The 23,909-nt window shown below is 36.9% G+C and overlaps 1 protein-coding gene across 4 annotated transcripts in view; it reads right to left on the bottom strand.

The window, feature by feature from the left end:
- Window positions 1-23,909, bottom strand: part of CPNE8 (copine 8) — a 267,087-nt gene that overhangs the window by 42,176 nt on the left and 201,002 nt on the right. For all 4 annotated transcript variants that reach the window (XR_011255932.1, XM_069584636.1, XM_069584637.1 and 1 more), the window contains 2 exons: window positions 17,183-17,236; window positions 16,494-16,555 (listed from right to left, as the gene is read on the bottom strand). Coding sequence is in view for 2 of the 4 variants with exons in the window: in XM_069584636.1 (XP_069440737.1) it covers window positions 16,494-16,555; window positions 17,183-17,236 (116 nt within the window). In the remaining 2 variants the exon portion in view is untranslated. The remainder of the gene's footprint in view (window positions 1-16,493; window positions 16,556-17,182; window positions 17,237-23,909) is intronic.

The raw sequence follows: 23,909 nt of genomic DNA, 5'->3' as shown, positions 1-23,909 counted from the left end.
ACTCTGATGCTGGGAGGGATTGGGGGCAGGAGGAGAAGGGGCCGACAGAGGATGAGATGACTGGATGGCATCACCCACTCAATGGACATGAGCTTGGGTAGGCTCTGGGAGTTGGTGATGGACAGGGAGGCCGGGCATGCTGCGATTCACGGGGTCGCAAAGAGTCGGACATGACTGAGCAACTGAACTGAACTGAACTGACTCTTCCTATATGTAATTCCACTTCTTTCTCACCAAAGAAGGCATAAAGCACAAATAAATGACAATGATATGGGAAAACCTGCTATCAAATATAATTTACAAAATAACTTTTAATTTAAAAAGTAAATAATTTGAAAATATGAATACGTAGTCTATGTTTGTGTGTTTTAACAACAAGTTACTTTTGATACACTGTAGAATTTATCTAACACATCAAAGTTGGAGCTGTTGTTTAAATGGTGGTGGTGATGATAATGATGATGGTGAGGATGACAGGTGTGACAGTATAGAGTTCCTTGTAGTTCTGTTAGTATAAAGTATAGTATACTATTTCTTTCTTTCTGTAACAATTTAGCCTGGAAAATCCTTATATTATTCAGTTGTTGAAAAAAGTTCACTTCTCCCTAGGGAATAAATAAGTTTGTGCTTTACATTAATGAAAACTATTATAGATCCTCTTTATAGCTAGATGGTAATTTTTTTCTCAGAGTAGAAATTAGGTTTATAGGCTAAGAATATAGGCTAATTTGAAGCATAACAGTTTAAAACACATACAACATTTAGAAAAAGAATCAGTGAAACATTTGGGAGAATATTTTTAGATAAATCCCTTTGAGGAATTGGAAAGAACAGTCATCAGCACATTGCTTTGTCATTCTGCTGCTACAGAGAAAGTAACTATAATACAGGGTATAGTATCGTGAATTAGAAAGGCTTTATTAGATTTTAAGTTTGAATGAACTGGATTTGAATTTCAGCAACCCAGTTGCTGACACTAGCCAAGTTTAAAAACTCTCAGAGGGCAGGGGCTTGGTAAGTAACAATAAAGCAAGGACTGACAGAAAAACTACATGAAATATTCTGTCTGTCTCTTCTTTTTACAGATGAGGAAATTAATCATTGTAACACTTAACTTTCCATATAAGTTATAAATGCAAGTTCTGGAATTCAAATTCTCATGTAATCTCCAAGATCATATTCATAAACTTCAAAGAAAAGACAGGCTACTAACTAAAGAACTATGCTATACATAAGGATAAAAAAAAAGAGGAAAGTATTTACTGAAAAGTTCAGCTAGAAATACAAACTAAGTGATAAAATCAAGTAGATTAGGTACAACAAAAAATGTAAAAAAGGAGAGAAAATTTAAAAAAAATGAAGAGAAAGGAAGGAAAGAAAAAAGGAGGGGAGAGGAGGAAGGAGGAAGGAAGGAAAAAAGAAAGGAAGAGGAAAAGAGGGGAGAAGGGGAGCCAGGCTGTACCAAGAATACTTATGAAACTTTGAAGGGTGGGGCGTTCCAAGACAATATAAAAGATAAGTGCATTTAGCACTGAATGATAGCTAAGACCATTTGATAATAATGGTGCCACACAGAAAGTCAACAAGTAAAAGCAATCATTTGGTGCTTAGTTGATTTCAAGATCTGATTACTTCCTTGCCTCATTCTGTGTATCAGGAAGAATCTCACTCCTTTATTGTTTTGAATCAGCAGTATTCTAATCAGAAAGGAAAATATGATGGCTCATAAATCATTTCATGGTTGTGATGATCCTTTAACTTATTATCACACCATTTGGATTTTTCCATCAAAAAATCTACAATTATTTATTCAGCATCTTCTGATTGTCAAGGACTGTGCTAAGTGAAAAAGAGAAAATGGGAGCAAAGCAACTATCCTCGAACTCATAGAGTTCCACTTCAACTTCCTGCAATTATAAACAACAACAAAACAGCAGTTCATCATCTTGACAAAGGCAGATGCATACCAGCTAGCTGCTGAAATCTAGAACCCATAAATGAAGTTGAGAGGCCCACACATCTCTAGTATTTTCATTCTTGCCATGCCAGTACCAAGACTGTGCTTCTGCCTTGATATACTGGTATGCACTGTAGTTCACTCTTGGGTTCTGGACCTGCCCTGAACTCAGGTTCACTTCCTCAGGAACTATTATCCAGCCTATCCCTTCTTGTACCTAGCTCACCAGGGCCTAAACTTTGAACTTTTCTGTCTGGCCTTTTCCCTCTTTCTTAAAAGCAGTTTGACTACCTGAACGACAACTACCTGAATAACAAATTTAGAGCTGTCTGGTTGGGAAGATTCCCTGGAGAAGGGAAAGGCTACCCACTCCAGTATTCTGACCTGGAAAATTCCATGGACAGTTCATGGAGTCACAAAGGGTTGGACACGACTGTGTGACTTTCACTTTCAAAATTCCTGCTTTCTGGGGCCATTAAAATACTGACAGGATTATTTGCCTTTGACAAATTAGATCTGCTAGAATAAGATCATGCTTTGAGATACAAAATGCAACTTAAAATATAAATACTTTCACCTACTTGAAATACGATCTTAGAAAAGCTATTTAACCTCCCTACACCTCCTTTGTAATAAGATTAACAAAATCTTGGATTGTTGCTGTAAGGACAAGAAAAGTACCTGTCCTTTATAGCAGGCACTTAAGAATTGTTATGGTTATCATCACCTTAATGAAGTTAGTGTTTTAGAATCCAAGTTTAGCATATTTCTTTGAAAACTGAAGTGTGAAGTTTATAAAATTTCTGGATCTACCAAAATTTCAGGTTTTTTCCTAGAACCTGATCCTCCCATGTCAGATTTCCTTTTCTTCACACTGGCTCCTAAGGTCCTGATCTACTCAACCCAAAACAGAGATATAAATGATCTAATTTTGTTAGAAGATGTCATCTGGGTACTTTAAACAAAATTGCCCTCCAGGAAGTAATTATAAGCTTTTATTATGACTTTACTTTCCTTCCTAAAATTTTAGATTTCTGTGGGATCAATGAAATGTCAAAAGTAAGAATAAAAAGAAACTGAAGACAAGTGATATGATTTCTGAACTGTTTATGCTGATATTTTTGTCCTTATTAAATTTACCTTTCATAAATTAACAAACTTTTGCACACTCCCCAGATTTTGAAGCTTGATTTCAGTGTTATTTTTAACACAATTAAAGTGTTCCAAAATACAACTTTGCAAGCAGACAAGCTCATAATCCTGTAGTTCAAGAACTCTTTATCAAAGAAAGTATGCAAGATGGCCAACCTGTCTCAAATCTAGTTTAGAAAATCTAGTTTAGAAACTATCTCATAAGCAACATAATCAAAACAAACAAAATAAGTCATATTATACCTAACCAAAAATAGAAGCACTATCCCATAGAATCCCATTTTTATTTTATTTGTGGTCATGCTGTGGCTGGCAGACTTTTAGTTTCCTAAAAGGGATTGAATCCAAGCCCAGGCAGTGAAAGCACTGAATCCTAACCACTAGACCACCAAGGAATTCCCTAGTATCTCATTTGAAATGAGGTAGTTGCTGAAGAGATGAATGATGCCTCACAGAAAACCTATAAACTTTTATGTTACAGATTGGAGTTATAACTCATTTGCAAAATTACATCTCTGAATCTCAATTTACTCATATGATAGATAGGTAACAGCTGCTCTGAAGAAGATATCTGGTTATTAGAAATAAGATCCTGAAGTATTGGAACATAATAAATGTTCTGCATGCTGGACGACAAATCTCTTGAGCAATCCATGTTGTCCTTTCCTTATTCATATTAATCTTTTCCTCTGTTGAGTCAGAAGAGACAGTTTTCCCATTACATTAACATATAGGTATTTCTTTTTCAATTAATTCTTCCCCTAGAGGTGGTAAGTGGTGTATCACAACTGGTATAATGAACCCCGAGGGGCGTAGCCAGTAAGAGGTACACAATCTGCAGATTACTTAAAAACAATATTGTAATCTATTAATATACAGACTACATCTTAATATTACCAAACTCGTAATATGCATGTGCATGAAAAGTTGCTTCAGTCGTGTCGAACTCTTTACAACCCAATGGACTACAACCCACCAGGCTCCTCTGTCCATGGGATTTTCCAGGCAAGAATACTGGAGTGGGTTACCATGCCATCCTCCAGGGGATCTTCCGGACCCAAGGATCGAACCCATGACTTCTGGTCTCCTGCACTGACAGGCAGGTTCTTTACCAATAGTGCCAACTGGGAAGCCCATACTCTTAACAGTTCTAAGCAATGTCAGTGATAACTTCCCACCCTTTCACAGCCTGCCCTTGGTAAGCCATCTTTACTGATTTCCTTTCTGCTGGCTCCCAAGGTTTTAGTCGCTCATCAGAAAGAAAAATAGTGTGGCTAGTAGTGTACACTCTGATAATGAAACATAACTAAGAAACTTCTTAGTACAAAACAGACTGTCAATATCTTGGCTAAGTTAGCATTGGTTCTGATGATGAAACATACATGCAATTTTCTTTGACTTTGAAATCTGTAGTTTTGAAAAGAATCACTTGAAAAAAATAGCATAAGTTAGCAGTTAAATCGCAATCTTAAAGGCTATAACTGGACATCTCTCAAGCCTGCATTTGTACGAGCATTAGCCAAAATACTGCTTATGAATCTTAATACTTCCAAAAGTTTCTTTTCCAAATCACATTTTAGATGATTTTAGTTTGGATATTATGATGTTTTATGTGAATGCATTTTTAGAAGGCAGAATGGCTTTATTTTTTATTATATTTATCCCCATTCAGCACTGCAGGGTTTAGCTCTAATTGATGACTGTAAAACACCTAGGTGCCACAAGAAGCACTGTAAAGCACTATAAAAACTCTAGACATGTATATTCATTTTTCAAAAAAAAACACTTAAAGTGCTGCATCTTCTGGCAAGATGTGGTTCCTGAGATAACATATCCAATACAATGCCACCAATTTCATAAACTAAGACAAACATTTTATAGCATCATGCACTTGCTTCAAGTAGTTTGCAAAAAATCCTTATGGGGCTTGTTAATAACGGCACTTACTGATATTCAACTCACCTTTAAAATGGCATATTAAGAAACCAGCTTTGAGCCTCTACAATGAGCTTATAAGAGGCAGGAAGGTAGCTTTAGCTCTTCTTCTAAGACATTTTAATTAGAGTGGAATGTAAATCTTTTCTGTATAATTTCGGACAAGTTTTAGATTCAGTGTCAAGAGTTTGGGCGATTGACTGCAATGGAAGGAATAACCTGGTATTATCCTTCAAAGAGAATTTAATTTTAAAAAAGACTTTTACTGACTTTATAAAGTTGAATATGTCTTTTTCTCTCCCTGTCTCTGATAATTAGGACATTTGCCACCAACAATATTATGATGATCAAATGAGTAAAGACATATTAAAACTTTAAACAAATTCAGATTATTCAGAAAAATAATAGCTATTTGCCATTTAAACCACAAAATCAGCCTATGAGATAGGTATTATTATTTTTATTTTTGTTTGTATTTCATAGAAACATAAATAGGTTTTACTAGCAAGGAAAGATCTCAGATTTGAACTAGGCAGTTAGTACCAGAACCCAGATTCTTGGTCATTATAATGCATTGTCATCAGTTAAATTCAGAATTCAACAAATTATAACCCCGGTTCAGCTGAAGGATATGACAGAAATGGATTTTAGGATAAATGATTATGGATTAGAAATTGTACTCTTTAAGAGCATTTGAAAAATAAGAGTATTTTAGAATTTAGTTCAGTTCAATTACTCAGTCATGTCCGACCCTTTGAGACCCCATGGAATACAGGACGCCAGGCTTCTCTGTCTATCACTATCTCCTGGAGCTTGCTCAAACTAATGTCCATCGAGTCAGTGATGCCCTCCAAATGTCTCATCCTCTGTCCCCTTCTCCTCCTGCCTTCAATCTTTCCCACCATCAGGGTCTTTTCCAATGAGTCAGTTCTTCCCATCAGGTAGCCAAAGTATTGGAACTTCAGCTTCAGCATCAGTCCTTCCAATGAATATTCAGGACTAATTTCCTTTAGGATTGACTGGTTTGGTCTTCTTGCAGACCAAGGGACACTCAAGAGTCTTCTCCAACATTACAGTTCAAAGCATCAATTCTTCAGTGATCAGCTTTCTTTAGGGCTTCCCTGTAGCTCAGCTGGTAAAGAATCCGCCTGCAATGCAGGAGACCCCGATTTGATTCCTGGGTCAGGAAGATCCCCTGGAGAAGGGGACAGCTACTCACTTTAGTATTCTGGCCTGGAGAATTCCATGGACTGAATAGTCCATGGGATTGCAAAGAGTAGGACACGACTGAGCGACTTTTACTTTCAGCTTTCTTTAGGGTTCAACTCTTACATCAATACATGACTCCTGAAAAAACCACAGCTTTAACTAGATGGACCTTTGTTGGCAAAGTGATGTCTCTGCTTTTTAATATGCTGTCTACGTTGGTCATGGTTTTTCTTCCAAGGGGTAAGCATCTTCTAATCTCATGGCTGCAGTCACCATCTGCAGTGATTTTGGAGCCCAAGAAAACAGTTTGTCACTATTGTCTGTTTTCATTGTTTCCCCATCTATTTGCCGTGAAGTGATGGGACCGGATGCCATGATCTTTGTTTTTTGAATGCTGAGTTTTAAGCCAGCTTTTTCACTCTCCTCTTTCACTTTCATCAGGAGGCTATTTAGTTCCTCTTTCTGCTGTATGTGTGGTGCCATCTGCACATCTAAGACTGTTGATATTTCTCCTGGCAATCTTGATTCTAGTTTGTGCTTCATCCAGCCTAGCATTTCTCATGATGTACTCTACATATAAAGTTATGTAAGTAGGGTGACAATATACAGCCTTGATGTACTCCTTTCCCAACTTGGAACCAGTCCATTGTTCCTTGTCTGGTTCTACCTGTTGTTCTTGACCTGCATACAGATTTTTCAGGAGGCAGGTAAGCTTGGTCTGGCACTACCATTAGCAACCATTTATTTAATTGACTTAATGTTTTTCCAAACATTTCTCTCTTATTTTGTCTTTCCTGGAACTTGCCCACTTAGCATCTCTCCTATTACCTTCTCTGATGCCCCCTTTCAGTTAGTATGTAAGGAAAATAAGCAGTTCATGCTCCTAATCTTGATCTTGCCTTCCTCCAAACCACTAAAACCAGATATAGAGTTGAGATAATTTCTCACAGAGGCAACATAAAAGCATTTTTTTCTTTTCCTGGAAAGTCTAGTCTATCAGTTTTGTTTTTTGGTGCTTGTGATATGAACTATAGAAAGAAGGTCACAGATGAAAAAATCTGAGCTAGACAGACATGGAAGTTTGTAATTTAGTAAAATAAATTGTCACACTCTTTGCTTAAAGTTCATGCTTGTTTCTAATGTTTCATTATGCTAAGAGATTTGGGCAAAAGAGTGGGAAGTCAGGCTTAAAATGGCTTTCTAATTAATCTGTATTTATTCAGGGCCTACTCTATGCTCTGTTCTATAGAAATATTTTTAGATTGCCAGTCTCTTTACGGAAAAAGACTTCCCTGGTGGCTTAGATGGTAAAGAATCTGAGTGCAATGCAGAAGACCTTGGTTGGGTCCCTGGGTCAGTAAGATCCTCTAGAGAAAGGAATGGCAACTTGCTCTAGTATTTTTGCCTGGAGAAACCCGTGGATAGAGGAGCCTGGCTGACTACAGTCCATGGGGTTGCAGAGAGTTGGACACAACTAAGTGACATTTGAGGAGAAAAGTGATACAAATGAACAGCTAAAATGGCACTCAGAGAACCTAGCAACCACTGTATATAAGTGATTGTGAGGTTCATTGGGGACCAGGTAGATGACATTTTGGGCTTTTGTCAGAGGAAGTAAATGACAGTCTGCAGGCCTACAAGATTCTAATACACTGAATTTTCTGATAAAAATGTAGACTAGAGTTTCAGATTGACATGATGGTTGCTTAGGGGTTACTCAGTGTGCATGAGAACTTGAGATCTGTTTTCCTTTCATCTGCCACTCAAAGAAATGTGAAAAACTTTATAGGTAATTTTGTTTCCTTGGTCGTGTTAGTGGTAGAGTGGAGTTTCATAAAGGCCTAAGAGACACAGATGATGGAAAGTCAGACAAAACAAAGTTGAAATTTATGGTGCTGTCTTCAGATACTTATATTGTGAGCTGTTGTCTGTAGAGGTCAATAAATCCACTTCACAAATAATAATTATATAAAAATGGTGATGTTACCTTAAAGGAATATTTAGATTTCAGAACTGTCTCTGACTTTAAATGAATCTGACATTGTACTTACCAATGATAATTGGGATATTCAGTGTCATACATTAAGAATTACTAAGTAAACATCTTTGGTTGCCAATTATATCAGACTTTTGGAATTAAAATTATTTTTAATAAGAAATAAAATAATCACGGGGAAAAACATACAGAGTATGATTAAAAATAATAACCACAAGGTCAACAACCCAGAAGAGGCATTTTCTTTCTTTCTTTTTTTTTTTTTTACTCTATAGCAAGCTCTCCTTTGTGGATATTATTCTATTTAGAAAATAAAACTCTTTACTACCACAAGTCATGAATTCTAGTTGTATCTTATGCTCCAAGGAAAGCATGGTGCTGCTTAGAAAAAAACAAACAAACAAACAAACAAAAAACAAAAAAGGAAACAAACAAAAAGCTAAAGGAAAAAAGGGCTAAAAATTAAGTTTTTATTTCACATAATGTTTCCATAAAAATTGGACTTTGACTAATTGAGAATGCATTTGTCTCATTTGCTCACTATGTACTTCCATCCATACATCTGTCTACTGCAGGTAAACAAACGGTGTTAGGAACTGAGATAATGAATGAAAAGTAACCTGCCAACAACATGATTTCACAATCAATCAGGTACATATTTATATCAATAACTACTAAAGTAATGAAACCTAGAATATCCAATATTAAGAAATAGACCTATAAAGGAGTTCCTTTGAAGGGGAAGATATTAAAGGATTATGAAAATAATTGTTTAATATTTAAATGTGTTCCTTCTTAATTACACATAATTTCTACCTGGATTCATGCAAAAACAGTATTTTCACAATTTTATATTCAATTATTTTTTGTGAGATGAAAAACAGAGATTGCATTTTAAAGTGTAATTCAAGAATTTCCTTCTGAGAGTTTAATCACAATCTGTCAGTCCTACATGTTCCACACCAGTCAACTGTTTTGCCCTCTTTGTCTAATCTTATGCTCCTACATCTTGTTCAGGGTAAGGAAAATAGTTTATACTAAATTCATGAAGAGAACAAAATGAAAACAGGAAAACCTAAACTAATATTATCTTGAATAAGCCACAGCTAGTTAGAGTACCAATTTAATTGTAGTTACTCATATTTTATATGATGATTTTTCACCTTTTTTGAAGACCTCTGGTTTTATTTGTCAAGATTTAGAACAAGCAAAACATAACAATAGTTTCTCCTGAACTAGAGTAGGGTGAGTAAGTTTCTGGATTGATGCCAACCAAATTAGCATAATGATGCTTACCTAAATTACCAGCAAGAAAATCCACAAATACCAGTAGCAAATGCTGATATCTTAATATTTTAAGTTAAAAGTAAGTAGTTACTATAATTATTTATAAAAACAAAACTGAATTCAACACTTGATTCCAATCACTTCTAAATGTCATACTTATTCAGAAATATGGTGGAACACCTCTTCAAAAGAACTAACCTTGATAACTCCACAAATCTGCAAACAGCTTTGATCTCTAAAATAATCCTTTGGATTGCTTCATCGATTGCAACCCAAAATGCAGTTAATTTTATTGCTCTTTTTCAATGTAATCACAGGGCAAAAAGCAAGGCCAGATTAAGAAGAGTCTCTTTAGATGTGTATGGAAGAGAAGTGGTGTCAAAGATTAAGATGTGAGTTTTGGGGAAGTTTAGCTGAAGTGTTAGCTGCAGGGAAGTATGTAGCTCCCAGATAAATTTGGCCTTAAGCCCTTAGCTGAAAACCCTCAGTCTCTTTTGGTGGGACTAGGGAAGATGGAGCAGAGGAAAAGCAAAAACAAAAGGTTCTGAAACCTGTGTTTCCAAAGATATGTCTGGTTAAACATGGACTTTTACAAAGAACATCACAATGCCTAAAAAAGAGATTCCACAGATTAAAAACTGACAGTGACTTATAATATTTATCTATTAAATTAGCAAAGTTTAAAAGTAGTAAAGCTATTTAGTAAGGGTAAGTTACAAGCAGGAATCAAGATTGTTGGGAGAAATAACAACAACCTCGGATATACAAATGATTCCACTGTAAAGGCAAAAAGTGAAGAGGAACCAAAGAGCCTCTTGTCGAGAGTGAAGGAGGAGAGTACAAAAAGCTGGCTTAAAATTCAACATTTTAAGCCAAAAATACTAAGATCATGGCATTCGATCCGGTCACTTCATGGTAAACAGAAGGAGAAAAGGTGGAAGCAGGGACAGATTTCCTCTTGGGCTCTAAAATCACTGCATATGGTGACTGTAGTCATGCAATTAAGAAGGCGATTGCCTCTTGGCAGGAAGGCTATGACAAACTTAGACAGTGTGTTAAAAAGCAAAGACATCACTTTGTGGACAAAGGTCTGTATAGTCAGCGCTACGATCTTTCCTGTAGTCATGGACAGATGTGAGATCTAGGCAATAAAGATGGCAGAATGCCAAAGAATTGGTGCTTCCAAACTGTGGTGTTGGAGAAGACGCTTGAGAGTCCCTTGGAAAACAAACAGATCAAACCAGTCAATCTTAAAGGAAATCAGCCCAGAATACTCTTTGGAAGGGCTGATGCTGAAGCTGAAGCTCCAATACTTTGGCCACCTGATGCAAACAGTTGACTCATTGGAAAAGACCCTGATGATCAGAAAGATTAAAGACAGAAGGAGAAGAGGGTGACAGAGAATGAGATGGTTGGATGGCATCACTGATTCAAAGTATATGAACTTGGGCAAACTCGGGGAGATGGTGAGTGACAGGGAAGCCTGGTGTGCTGCAGCTCATGGGGCTGCATAGAGTCGGACATGACTTGGTAACTGAACAACAGCAAAGTGTATGGTAAACTTGCATATGAAAATATTAGAAGTATAACTTATTATCTTTATGCTTTTATCTGCACAATAATTTAGAAATATGATGCAACTGTTTCTAAGATGTGACTCTGTAGATATGCTAGAGGAAGTGAACAAAAAACTGTGCACCAGGGTTTACAATGTAATCTTGTTTATAATAGGAAAATAAAATGGACACAATGCTTCAATGGAGTTGCAAAGAGTCGGACATGACTGAGCGACTAACATTCATTTTCAAAGTGTGTATAAACAGGTTTTTAAACTGAATTATGAACATCTATATGATGGAAAACTGTTAAAATATGGTAAATCTATAAGTACTGACACAGAAACATATATACACTATATACATAATGAAGAAAATATACATTAGAATATGGTACACAGTGTGATCCCACTCATTAAAATAACGATGTGTGTTTGGGAATAAATAAATATCTAATAGTGATTATCAAGAGAGTATGATCACATGGGATTCTAGTTTCATAATAGATTATTTTCATTTTACATTACTTTCTTTTTACCATTTCACATTTCATGTTTACAATGTGAAACACAACCTAGATAGCATATTCAAAAGCAGAAACATTACTTTGCCAACTAAGGTTCGTCTAGTCAGGGCTATGGTTTTTCCAGTAGTCATGTATGGATGTGAGAGTTGGACTGTGAAGAAGGCTGAGCGCAGAATTGATGCTTTTGAACTGTGGTGTTGGAGAAGACTCTTGAGAGTCCCTTGGACTGCAAGGAGATCCAACCAGTCCATTCTGAAGGAGATCAACCCTGGGATTTCTTTGGAATGAATGATGCTAAAGCTGAAACCCCAGTACTTTGGCCACCTCATGCGAAGAGTTGACTCATTGGAAAAGACTCTGATGCTGGGAGGGATTGGTGGCAGGAGAAGAAGGGGACGACCGAGGATGAGATGGCTGGATGGCATCACTGACTCTATGGACGCGAGTTTGAGTGAACTCCGGGAGTTGGAGATGGACAGGGAGGCCTGCTGTGCTGTGATTCATGGGGTCGCAAAGAGTCGGACACGACTGAGCAAATGAACTGAACTGATATTTAAAATTTGGGAGACATAATACTTCCTTTCCCAAATCTTAAAATAAAACACTAGTAAAATAAAAGTTTTTGTGGTTTCAGAAAAAATTATTATGAATAGCACTAAATACTACTGAGCTGTTTACCAGTTTACAGAATGTTTTTCATTGCAAAGACCTGGAAATCCAGACCAAGGATATACACAAAATAGTCAATAGACATTATTGAAAACATAATAACTGTCAATTATCATACTTAATTCTAGTTTGAAATGAATGTAGCTCATACTGTGCTTAGCTGTTATTCAGAAAGTTTATGTAATTCTGTATCTGCTCAATATGATTTTCCAACATTGAAGTGCACTTATCTACTAACAGGATGAGATTTCTTAATAGCAAGAGAAGAAAATAATATCTATTTTATTCTGGTTGCACTGCACAGCACGTAAGATCTTAGTTTCCTAACCAGGGATTTAACCTATGCTCCCTGCAGTGGAAGCACAAAGTCTTAACCACTAACTGCCAGGGAAGTCTCTTACAATGTCTAAAGAAATCAATAGGAAATATATTGAGAACAATAAACGTTATCTGTTGAAATATTTGGAATAGATGTAGCTACATTTCTGCCTTGGTTTCATGTTCTCCATTTCAAATGGCTATAATTTATTATTTTCATACCAGTAGAGGTTTCGAAAATGACAATTTAAAACACTGTTCCTCATTTCTTATAATTAGAGTCTATCAAGAAATCCATGAAGTAACCACTCTAATAAATCTCCATAACTCACAGTTAAATAAAGCTTAAATCTTCACAAATATCAATATCTGAGAGTACAATTTTTAGATATTCTGCATGCCAAAGAATCACTCTCCCTTAGGCTATGTTAATTAAACTGTATTTTTCACTAGCAGCAATGAGATAGAAAATGTTAGTTCCAAAAAGATTGAAAGTTACCAGTACATCAACTAAATAAACTTCATTATTTTTTTAGAAAAAGAGGAAATTATCAACATGAATATTACTCATGAGAGAAAGAGGGAGAAAGAGAAAGGAGGTGAGCAGAAAAGAAAAGGAGTCAATGGAGAGATGGGTAAAGTTAATTACTTTGAGGTAGTTACTATCAGGTATTAGCAATTTTACTATATGCAAATTACACTGTATAATAAGTTGATAGGTGAGAGTAAGTTTTCTGTAGGAACATAAACAAGAACTTCAGAATGAAGGGAAATAAATAAGGTATATTAAGGTCATGAAAGAAATGAAGGCAACTCATGTAAACTACAGGAAACTGAAGTGATAGGAGTGTCATGATAAAACCAGATCTCCTCACTGCATTATTAATACAAATTAGAATTTAAATTTCATACCCAGTTGCTTATAACAAGTCCTGAAGAACAAAGACATATAAATATACATAATACAATAAATATCTTGCATTCCCTATTTGGATTCCATCACCAAAAGGGACAATATCTGTATACTAAGTATTAGAAACAGTGATGAACAATAGGTAAATGTGTAATTGTAGTATATGTAAAAGATACATGCATTTATTATATAAATATTTATATAAAATGAATTGTATAAAGATTTTTCATGTCCTTTTTAGGTATAAATTTAAGTACAGTTACATTAATTATATAGTAAATTTCAAATTCTATTTCTCCATGATCCATTTGTAAGTAAAAAATGGGTTCCAGTAAAAGTGTTGGGAAGCCAGGATGGAACAAAGTATACCTCATGGGTTGGAGCTCCATTTATACATGACTTCTATGAGAAACCCTCTCACTGATCACAGCCTCATCATAGTGAAGGGGATTGCATAACTCACTGAAGCCATGTACATAGGGCCACCCAAGATGAATAGGTCATGGTGAAGCATTCTGATAAAATGTGGCCCATTAGAGGATGAAATGGCAACCGACTCCAGTATTCTTGCCTAGAGAACCCCACAGACAATATGAAAAGGTAAAAAGATTTGGTGCCAGAAGATCATCAGCGGCTCAAGTCAAAAGCTGTCCAATACGCTACTGAGGAAGAACACAGGGCAATTACTAATAGCTTCAATAAGAATGAAGCAGCTGCACAAAAGCTGAAATGATGCTCAGTTGTGGACGTATCAACTGGTGAAAGTAAAATCTGACCTAATGCTATAAAGAAAAATACTGCATAGGAACTGGAATTTTAGGTAAATGGGAGAAGGTCAAGCAGGAGATGGCAAGACTGAACATTGACATCTACAGAATCAGTGAACTAGAATGGACAGGAGTGGTGAATTTAATTCAGATGACCATTATATCTATTACTGTGGGCAAGAATCCCTTAGAAGAAAAGGAGCAGCCCTCATAATCAACAAAAGAGTCTGAGATGCAGTACTTTGGTGCAGTTTCCAAAATGACAGAATGATCTCAGTTCAGTTCCAAGTCAAACAATTCAATATCACAGTGTTCCAAGTTTAGGCCCAAACCAATGATGCTGAAGATGCTTAAACTGACCCGTTCTATGAAGACCTACAACATCTTCTAGAACACACACACACACACACACACACACACACACACACACAAGCTCTTTTCATCATAGGAGATTAGAATGCAAAAGGAGGAAGTCAAGAGATACCCAGAAAACAGGCAAGTTTGGCCTTTGAGTACAAAGTGAAGCAGCACAAAGGCTAATGGAATTTTGTCAAAAGAACATGTTGGTCATAGCAAACACCCTTTTCCAACAACCCAAGTGATGACTCTAAACACAGAAATCACAGATTGATCAATATCAAAATAAGATTGATTATTTTCTGTTCAGCCAAAGAAGAAGCCCTCTACAGACATTAAGAACAAGATCTGGAGCTGACTATGGCTCCGATCATGAGATCCTTATTGCAAAATTCAGGTTGAAATCGAAGAAAGTAGGGAAAACCAATAGGCCATTCAGGCATGACCTAAATCAAATCCCTTTTAATTAAACAGGGGAGGTGATGAATAGATTCAAGGGATTAAATCAGTTTCTGAAGAACTATGAACAGAGGTTCATAACATTGCACAGGAGGCAGTGACAAAAACCATCCCAAAGAAAAATAAATGCAAGAAGGCAAAGTGATTGTCTGAGGACGTTTTACAGGTATTTGAAGAAAGAAGAGAAGTGGAAGGCAAGGGAGAAAGCAAAAGATATACCCAACTGAATGCAGAGACAAAAGAGCCTGCCATGCTAAAGTCCATAGGGTTGCAAGGAGTTAAACACAATGTAGCTATTGAAAAACAGCAATCTGGCAGAAAAGGTCACATTTCTTCCAGCACAGACAGTGCTATAAATTGGATACGTGTAAGCCAAAAATAAATAAAATAAAATAAAATCTTGGAGGTGGTAAGCAGTATAAAAATGACAGTGGTCAAGAAGTTTACTGCTTAGGTATTATTGAAACCCATTTGTACTAATTAGTCCTAGGAATCTTCAAAAGGAGAAAATGAATAACCAATAAAATTGACTTATTCATAATAGATTCTGAAGATAACTTTAATGATAGATTCACATGAAAATATTACTAGATTTGTACTGCTGACAATACATATTGGGTATTTCTTTCTCTCTCTCTCTCTCTCTCTCTCTCTCACACACACACACACACACACACACCCCACTCACTTAAAGACTCACAAAGCAAAGCCAAGAAAACAAACTTGAAAAGAATTTTTAATTTTAAAACTTGAAATTATCATTTCAACATGCAAATTATAGCCAGATCTATCAAGTGCTTTTTTTTTCCTTAAAATAATGCTAAGAAAATTCATCTTTTTTATCTTTTTACCTACAGTACCAAGGAGTTTATTTACATAGGAACATTTTTTTTGTGACAACTTCAACTTTCTATTTTCCCATCTTCAAAAGACAACAATATTCACAGATATTGGAATACTAAGGAGAGTTGGCAAACATTTTTCCTTCTTAGTATGTTTTCCTTTGACTTTATTGAAACAATCACCCTGTAGTCTCAGTCTATGTCCAAGTGGCAGGTTTCAAGATGCCTGTATATAGCAAAGATTGCCCACTTGGCTGGTATAGCTTTTGTCTTGTTTTCTTAACAAACAGCAATAGGGGTTAAGCTTTCTGTTTGGGGGGAAACTGTGTTTGTCCCTTTGCCCCCACTTCGTTGGCTTGACAACACTCTAGCAATAAATCAGTATTGGCAAAAACAAAAAAGAACAACAACAAAACCCTCTTAATCATCATTTGGAAGAGGTTTACAGAAGTGATGTCTCTGACTGCTGCTGTCATGAAGTTTCTAAACACATTCAAACTTGCCTCTCAGCATTGCTTCAGCAGTGAAACAATTTCAGAAAATGACTTACCCTCCCTTAATATAGTCCAGGAATGAAACTTCTGTTTCTACCAAGAAAGACAGCAAGGTGACCTGAAGAAAGAAAACAAAAGAAAACAAAAATAAGAGAATTATATACTAGTACTAATCGCAATCCCAATCGGACTTTTTTCTAAGTGTTAGAGAGAAAATTATATTTCCTAGCATTTTGTAAATCAATAAAGATAATCTATTTCAAACTTTGCTAGGACTGATTATTTTTACATTTAAAATTATCAGAAGAAAAGGGGCTAAAAATTAAGTAACTCCTTTCTATGACCAATTTATTTCCTTTGAAGGATGACATGCAAATTATCTACAAGGACACAGGGTTTCTTCACTTTTTCAGGTCTGCTTGATTTTCTCGTGTGATTTCATTAAATGAAGAATTCATAATGAAACTTCTTCTTCCCTCAGACACAATTCAACCCCTAAACAACTTGCAGGAAGCTAGGTTGCTATGTCACCTATGCTATGAGGTGTTCTCTGTTGCAATCATTCCCATAGAAAGTTAATTTTTTATTATATACCTTCATATTAAAACCCTAATGAAAGAGTTCAGTTTTAGTTGCTTCTATTTGACACCAAATATTATATATATATATATATATATATACACATATATATATTTTTTAATTCATCTATTTGAATCCTTAATGTATAACATAAAATTTGACTTACTGTTCCTGAATTAGTATATTTCTTCTTTTTTCCTTTCTTTCTGGGATTTATCACCTTAAAGAGCAGATAAAACAATTACAATGTTAGGATTTATATTGAAATATTATAAAAATGTATAGTCCAACCTGGTGTCTTCACATCTTATGGATTTATTTACTTACTAATGTCTTTAGTCGGAGAAGGTGATGGCACCCCACTCCACTACTCTTGCCTGGAAAATCCCATGGATGGAGGAGCCTGGTAGGCTGCAGCCCATGGGGTCACAAAGAGTCGGACACGACTGAGCGACTTCACTTTCACTTTTTACTTTCATGCATTGGAGAAGAAAATGGCAACCCAATCCAGTGTTCTTGCCTGGAGAATCCCAGGGACAGGGGAGTCTGGTGGGCTGCCGTCTATGGGGTCGCACAAAGTCGGACACGACTGAAGCGACTTCACAGCAGCAGCAGCACTGTCTTTAGTACAACTCCTTGATGAGTCTATCAGCCAAAATGTCTCTGCAAAATGACTAGTGATTATTTTCTTTAAAAAAATCTTTTTTTCAGTAATATTCTTCTCAATTACCTTAGGCATTGATTACCCTACCCATATACATCTTCTTGCTGTGAGGTCTCAAATATTAGTGACTGATGTATACAAAAACTATAGATTTCTCAAATAAAATATATTTAAGACATAACAGTTCTTATTTGATTATATACACTAATGACAAATCATTCAAATATTTGACTCTTTAATGTCTCTGTGCATGCGTGCTAAGTCGCTTCAATTGTGTCTGACTCTTTTTGACCCTATGAAGCATAGTACTCCAGACTCCTTTGTCCAGGGAATTCTCCAGCAAGAATACTGGAGTGGGTTACCATGCCTTCCTCCAGGGGACTTTCCCTAAGGGATCAAACTCATGTCTCTTATGCCTCCTGCATTGGCAGGTGGTCTTTACCACTAACATCACCTGGTGGTGGTGTTGGTGTTGGTGTTGGTGGTATAGTTGTTAAATCGTGTCTGACTCTTGTGACCCCATGGACACAGGCTCCTGCCAGGCTTCTCTGTCCATGGGATTCTCCAGGCAAGAATACTGGAGTGGGTTATCATTTCCTCCTCCAGGGGATGTTCCTGACCCAGGGGTTGAAACCAGGTCTCCTGCATTGCAGGCAGATTCTTTACCAACTGAGCTAGGAGGGAAGCCCCTTGTAGCATCACCTGGGAAAGCATTTAAGGGCTCTACTTATTGCTTAATAATGATGGTAATTTCCATCAGACACATAATAATGTGTAAAAGGTTGGAGTCCTGGTGAGAGACCTGGTGGGAGTCACACGGATTCACAAACCTAGAAATAGGCTGACCGACTGAGGTCTCACCTGTGCACTCTGAAAAGGAACATTGGCCCAGGACCACCCTACTGGAGCCAGTCTCATCCACCCAGCAGCAAACCTAACCCACACTCACCTGAGCCCCTAGTAACAAGCATACCATCAGTAGATCCTACTGTATACCTATCAATTGCTTCAATGCCAGCTCTAAACCACCACAACTGCAGTTTTAAAGGTAGCCCCATAAGCCTGGAGAACCACCAGGAGAAGGTCTTTACCTGACAAAATAAGTCTATAGATCAACAGGCAGCATTTATTTATTTACTTATTTATTTTCACTTTAAGAATTTTATTTAGTTCTCAATTGGGTTTTAAATGATACGGGCTTTTCATTGTCCCACTTAATTCTGCCTGGCTAAGAATCATGCCCTACAAGGTAGGCAAGATAAGAAGCCATTAAGACTTACTCCTCTTTGTCTTATCTTCTTATTGGTAGTTATAGACTCTTAACAAGAATATAAAAGTAATCTGTGTGATTTATGTTTTTTTTCTTCTACACAGCCTTTAAAAGAATAAATGTAGAAAAAGATTTTAACCATTATTGAAGTCAAAAACAACAACCCAAACACCTGATTAAATGCCAGCTTGTAGAGTTGCTAATTGTTTGAATGTGTTCCTTAATGCTCTTGCTGCCTGAGTTGTTTCTGATTTTTTTCTAACATTTTGTTTTGCTTTATATTTAAAATTTTTTCTGTTTTCCTTTTATAATATGTTTTTTAATTGAAGTATAGTTGATTTACAATTTAGTGCCAATCTCTGCTGTACAGCAAAGTGACTCAGTTTTATACATATATAAATACAATCTTTTAAAATATTCTTCTCCATTATGGTTTATCCTAGGACATTGGATATAGTTCCCTGTGCTAAACAATAGGACCTTGTTGTGTATCTACTCTAAATGTATAGTTTGCATTTACCAACCCTAAATCCTAGTCACCTCTTGACGACCACAAGTCTGATCTCTATGTTTGTGAGTCTGTTTCTATTTTGTAGATAGGTTCGTTTGTGCCATATTTTAGATTCCACATATAAGTGGTATCATATGGTATTTGTCTTTCTCTTTCTGACTTACTTCACTTAGTATAATAATCTCTAGTTGCATCCACGACGCTGCAAATGGCATTATTTTTTTATGACTGAGTAGTATTCCATTGTATATTTGTAGCATCTACTCTTTATCCATTCATCTGTCAACAGACATTTAGGTTGCTTCCATATTTTGACGACTGCGAACAGTGCTGTTATGAACATAAGTGTCTGTATACCTTTTGAATTACAGTTTTGTCTGGGTATATGCCCAGGAATAGGATTGCTGGATCATATGGTAATTTTATATTTAATTTTCTAAGGAACATCCATACTGTTTTCCATAGTAACTGCACCAACTTACATTGCCACCAATGCTGTAGGAGGATTCCCTTTTCTCCATACCCTATCTAGCATGTGTTATTTGTACACTTTTTAATGATGACCATTCTGACTGTTGTGAAATGCTACTTCATTACAGTTTTGACTTGCGTTTGTCTACTAATTAGCGATGTTGAGGGTCTTTTCATGTGCCTATTGGCCAGATATCTTTAAAGAAATCTCTATTAAGGGCTTCTGCCCATTTTCCAAATGGATTGCTAGGTTTTTTTTTTTTTTTTTTGCTGTTGTTGAGTTGTATGACCTGTTTGTATATTATGGAGATTAAGCCTTTGTCAGTTGCATCATTTGTAAATATTTTCTCCCCTTCTGCAGGTTGTCTTTTCATCGTTGTTGTTGTTGTTTTTAATGGTTTGCTTTACTATGCAAAAGCTTGTTAAGTTTGATTAGGTGCAACTTATTTTAGATTTTATTTCTATTGCTTTGGAAGACTGACCTAAGAAAACATTTGTTTGATTTATGTCAGAATGTTTTGCCTATACTCTCTTCTAGGAGTTTTATGGTGCCTTGAAATTGAAACAGGAGAGTGAAAAAGTTGGCTTAAAGCTCAACATTCAGAAAATGAAGATCATGGCATCTGGTCCCATCACTGCATGGCAAATAGACGGGGAAACAGTGTCAGACTTTATTTTGGGGGTCTCCAAAATCACTTCAGATGGTGATTGCAGCCATGAAATTAAAAGATGTTTACTCCTTGGAAGGAAGTTATGACCAACCTAGATAACATATTGAAAAGCAGAGCTATTACTTTGCCAACAAAGGTCCATCTAGTCAAGGCTATGGTTTTTCCAGTGATCATGTATGGATGTGAGTTGAATCATGAAGAAAGCTGAGCACTGAAGAATTGATGCTTTTGAACTGTGGTGTTGGAGGAGACTTTTAAGAGTCCCGTGGACTGCAGGGAGATCCAACCAGTCCATTCTAAAGATCAGTCCTTGGTGTTCATTGGAAGGACTGATGCTGAAGCTGAAACTCCAATACTCTGGCCACCTCATGCCAAGAGTTGACTCATTGGAAAAGACCCTGATGCTGGGAGGGATTGGGGGCAGGAGGAAAAGGGGACGACAGAGGATGAGATGGTTGGATGGCATCAGCGACTCGATGGACATGAGTTTGGGTAAACTCCGGGAGTTGGTGATGGACAGGGAGGCCTGGCGTGCTGCGATTCATGGGGTTGCAAAGAGTCAGACACGACTGAGCGACTGAACTGAGTTGAACTGAACTGTCTTATGTTAAAGTCTTTAAGTCATTTTGTTTCGTTTTGTGCGTGGCGTGAGGGTGTGTGCTAACTTCACTGATTTACACGCACCTGTCCAGCTTTCCTTGCACCACTTGACGAAGACAGTGTCCTTTTCTCATTTTATATTCTTGTCTCCTTTGTCAAAGATTTATTGATCATAAGTGTGTAGATTTATTTCTGGACTCCCTATTCTGTTCCATTGATCTGTGTGCCTACTTTTGAACCAATATCACAATTTTCATAACTGTAGCTTTGTAGTACTGTCTGAAGTCTGGGAGGGTTACACTTCCTGCTTTGTTTTTGTTCCTCAGAATTGCTCTATGCTCTGCAGCCCACCAGGCTGCTGTGTCCATGGGATTCTCCAGGCAAGAATACTGGAAGGGGTTGCCATTCCCTTCTCTAAGGGATCTTCCTAACCCAGGGATCAAACCCAGGTCCCCCTCCTTGCAGGCAGATTCTTTACCATCTGAGCCATCATTCTTGTTACAGCATGTGTTCAAATGTTCTTCCTTTTGGGTTTCTCAGGTGGCACAGTGGCAAAGATTCTGCCTGCTAATGCAGGAGGGTTCAATCCCTGGGTCGGGAAGATACCCTGGAATAAGAAATGGCAAACCATTCTAGTTTATTGGCAGAAAATCCCATGGACAGAGGACCTTGGTGGGCTGTAGTCCATGGGGTCATAAAGAGTTGAACAGTACTAAGTTGAACAGTACTAAGCAATTGAATACACATAATACACATAGATATTTTTGATTCCATATTTATTTTGGGGTTATCTGTTCTAGTTTTATGAAAATGTAATGGGCAGTTTGATAGGGATCACATTAGATCTACAGATTGCTTTAAGTAGTTTTGACATTTTAATAATATTAATTCTTCTAATTCAAGAGCATGGGATTATCTTTCCATTTCTTTGAATCTTCTTTAATTTCCTCAATTAATGTTTTATAGTTCTGAGCATATAAGTCTTTTACCTCTTTGGTCAGGTTTATTTGTAGGTATTTTTTTTTTTTTTGCAATTTTGGAAAGTGCACATATATGTATATATATAACCTTCCCTTTTCTGTTATTTCATTGTTAGTGCAAAGAAATGCAACTGACTTCTAGAAGTTAATCTCAATTTTTTAAGCAGCAATTTCAAGTAGCATTTTATTAGGAAGAAATTTCCTATGGTCTAATTAGTGTTTACATACAAAGCAATTGATTCTCACTGAGGCTGTTGAGATGGACATACACATTTTAAGCCAGAAGTTGCAGATAAATCTTATTTCTGCATTGAGTAAACCCCTGACTCACAGAGACATAGTGGCAAAGAGTAGCTATTTTTTTTTCCCAAGGGCTCCCCTCCCCTCTAAGTTAAATGAAGATGGCAAGAGAATCCTATGTTAGTTATCTGCAACACCTTAGAAACTGCTATCCAATGTGTATTTTAAAGTTACAGTTATAAAAAGAATTTGAAGCTAGGCAACATATGCAAAACTATCAAAGCCCTCCTTGAAACACTAATTTGAACAATGGCTGAATGAGACCGTCAGTGAGGTCATGTCCAGCTCAAAAGCTTCTGCTTCTAAGGTTGTTTTTTCCTGTCTGCAATTCAATTGGCAGGGTTTGGGGGGAGGAAGGAATAGCACCTTGAAGGTTTGGACCCTGCTATCCTTATATCAAAAGCCCTAGAAGCATGTGGAGGCTTTTAGAAGGCTGCAGGCAAATAAGAAAAAGTCACTTAAGTAGGGCAGAAACAGTTGGACTGTTAAACTTGTACGAGACAGCGATGGGTCCAAAAGCATGGCAGGGTGACATTGGCAGCTTTTTCCATCTGCTTCCAAGATAAGGTTTCTTTTTTTCTTTTAAATTAATTAATTAATCTTAATTGGAGGATAGTTGTTCTACAATATTGTGATGGTTTTTGTGCCATACACCAACATGAATTGGCCACAGGTATACATGCGTCCCCTTCCCCTGCATCCTGAAACCCCCTCCCATCTCCCTCCCCAAGCTATCCGTCTGGGTTGTCCCAGAGTACCAGCTTTGGGTACCCTGGTTCATGCATCAAACTTGCACTGTCATCTATTTTACATATGGTAATGAACATGTCTCAGTGCTATTCTCTTAAATTATCCCACCCTTGCCTTCTCCCACAGAGTTCAAAAGTCTGTTCTGTACACATCTGTGTCTCCTTTGCTGCCTTGCATGTAGGATCATCTATAACATGTTTCTAAATTCCATATATACATGTGTGTGTTAATATACAGTACAGGTCTTTCTGTTTCTTACTTCACTCTGTATAATAGGTTCCAGGTTTTACCATCTCCTTAGAATGGCTCAAATGCATCCCATTTTAGTGACAGTCACTCAGTTGTGTCCGACTCTTTGTGACCCCATAGACTATATAGTCCATGGAATTCTCTGGGCCAGAATACTGGGCAGCCTTTCCCTTCTCCAGTGGATCTTCCTGACCTAGGAATCAAACAGGGTCTCCTGCATTGCAGGTAGATTCTTTACCAATGGAGCTATAAGGGAAGCCCATTCCTTTTTATAGCTGAGTAATATTCCATTATGTATATGTACCACAACTTCCTTATCCATTCACCTGCTGATGGACATCTAGGTTGTTCCCATTTCCTAGCTAATAGTGCTTCAATTAACAATGGGGTACATGCATCTTTTTCAGTCCTGGTTTCCTTGGGGTGT

Source organism: Ovis canadensis, chromosome 3, assembly GCF_042477335.2.
Source record: "Ovis canadensis isolate MfBH-ARS-UI-01 breed Bighorn chromosome 3, ARS-UI_OviCan_v2, whole genome shotgun sequence".
NCBI classification, from domain to species: Eukaryota; Metazoa; Chordata; class Mammalia; order Artiodactyla; family Bovidae; genus Ovis; species Ovis canadensis.
The sequence above is the reverse complement of the archived record's forward strand: the minus strand, read 5'-3'. Positions and strand labels throughout refer to the sequence as shown.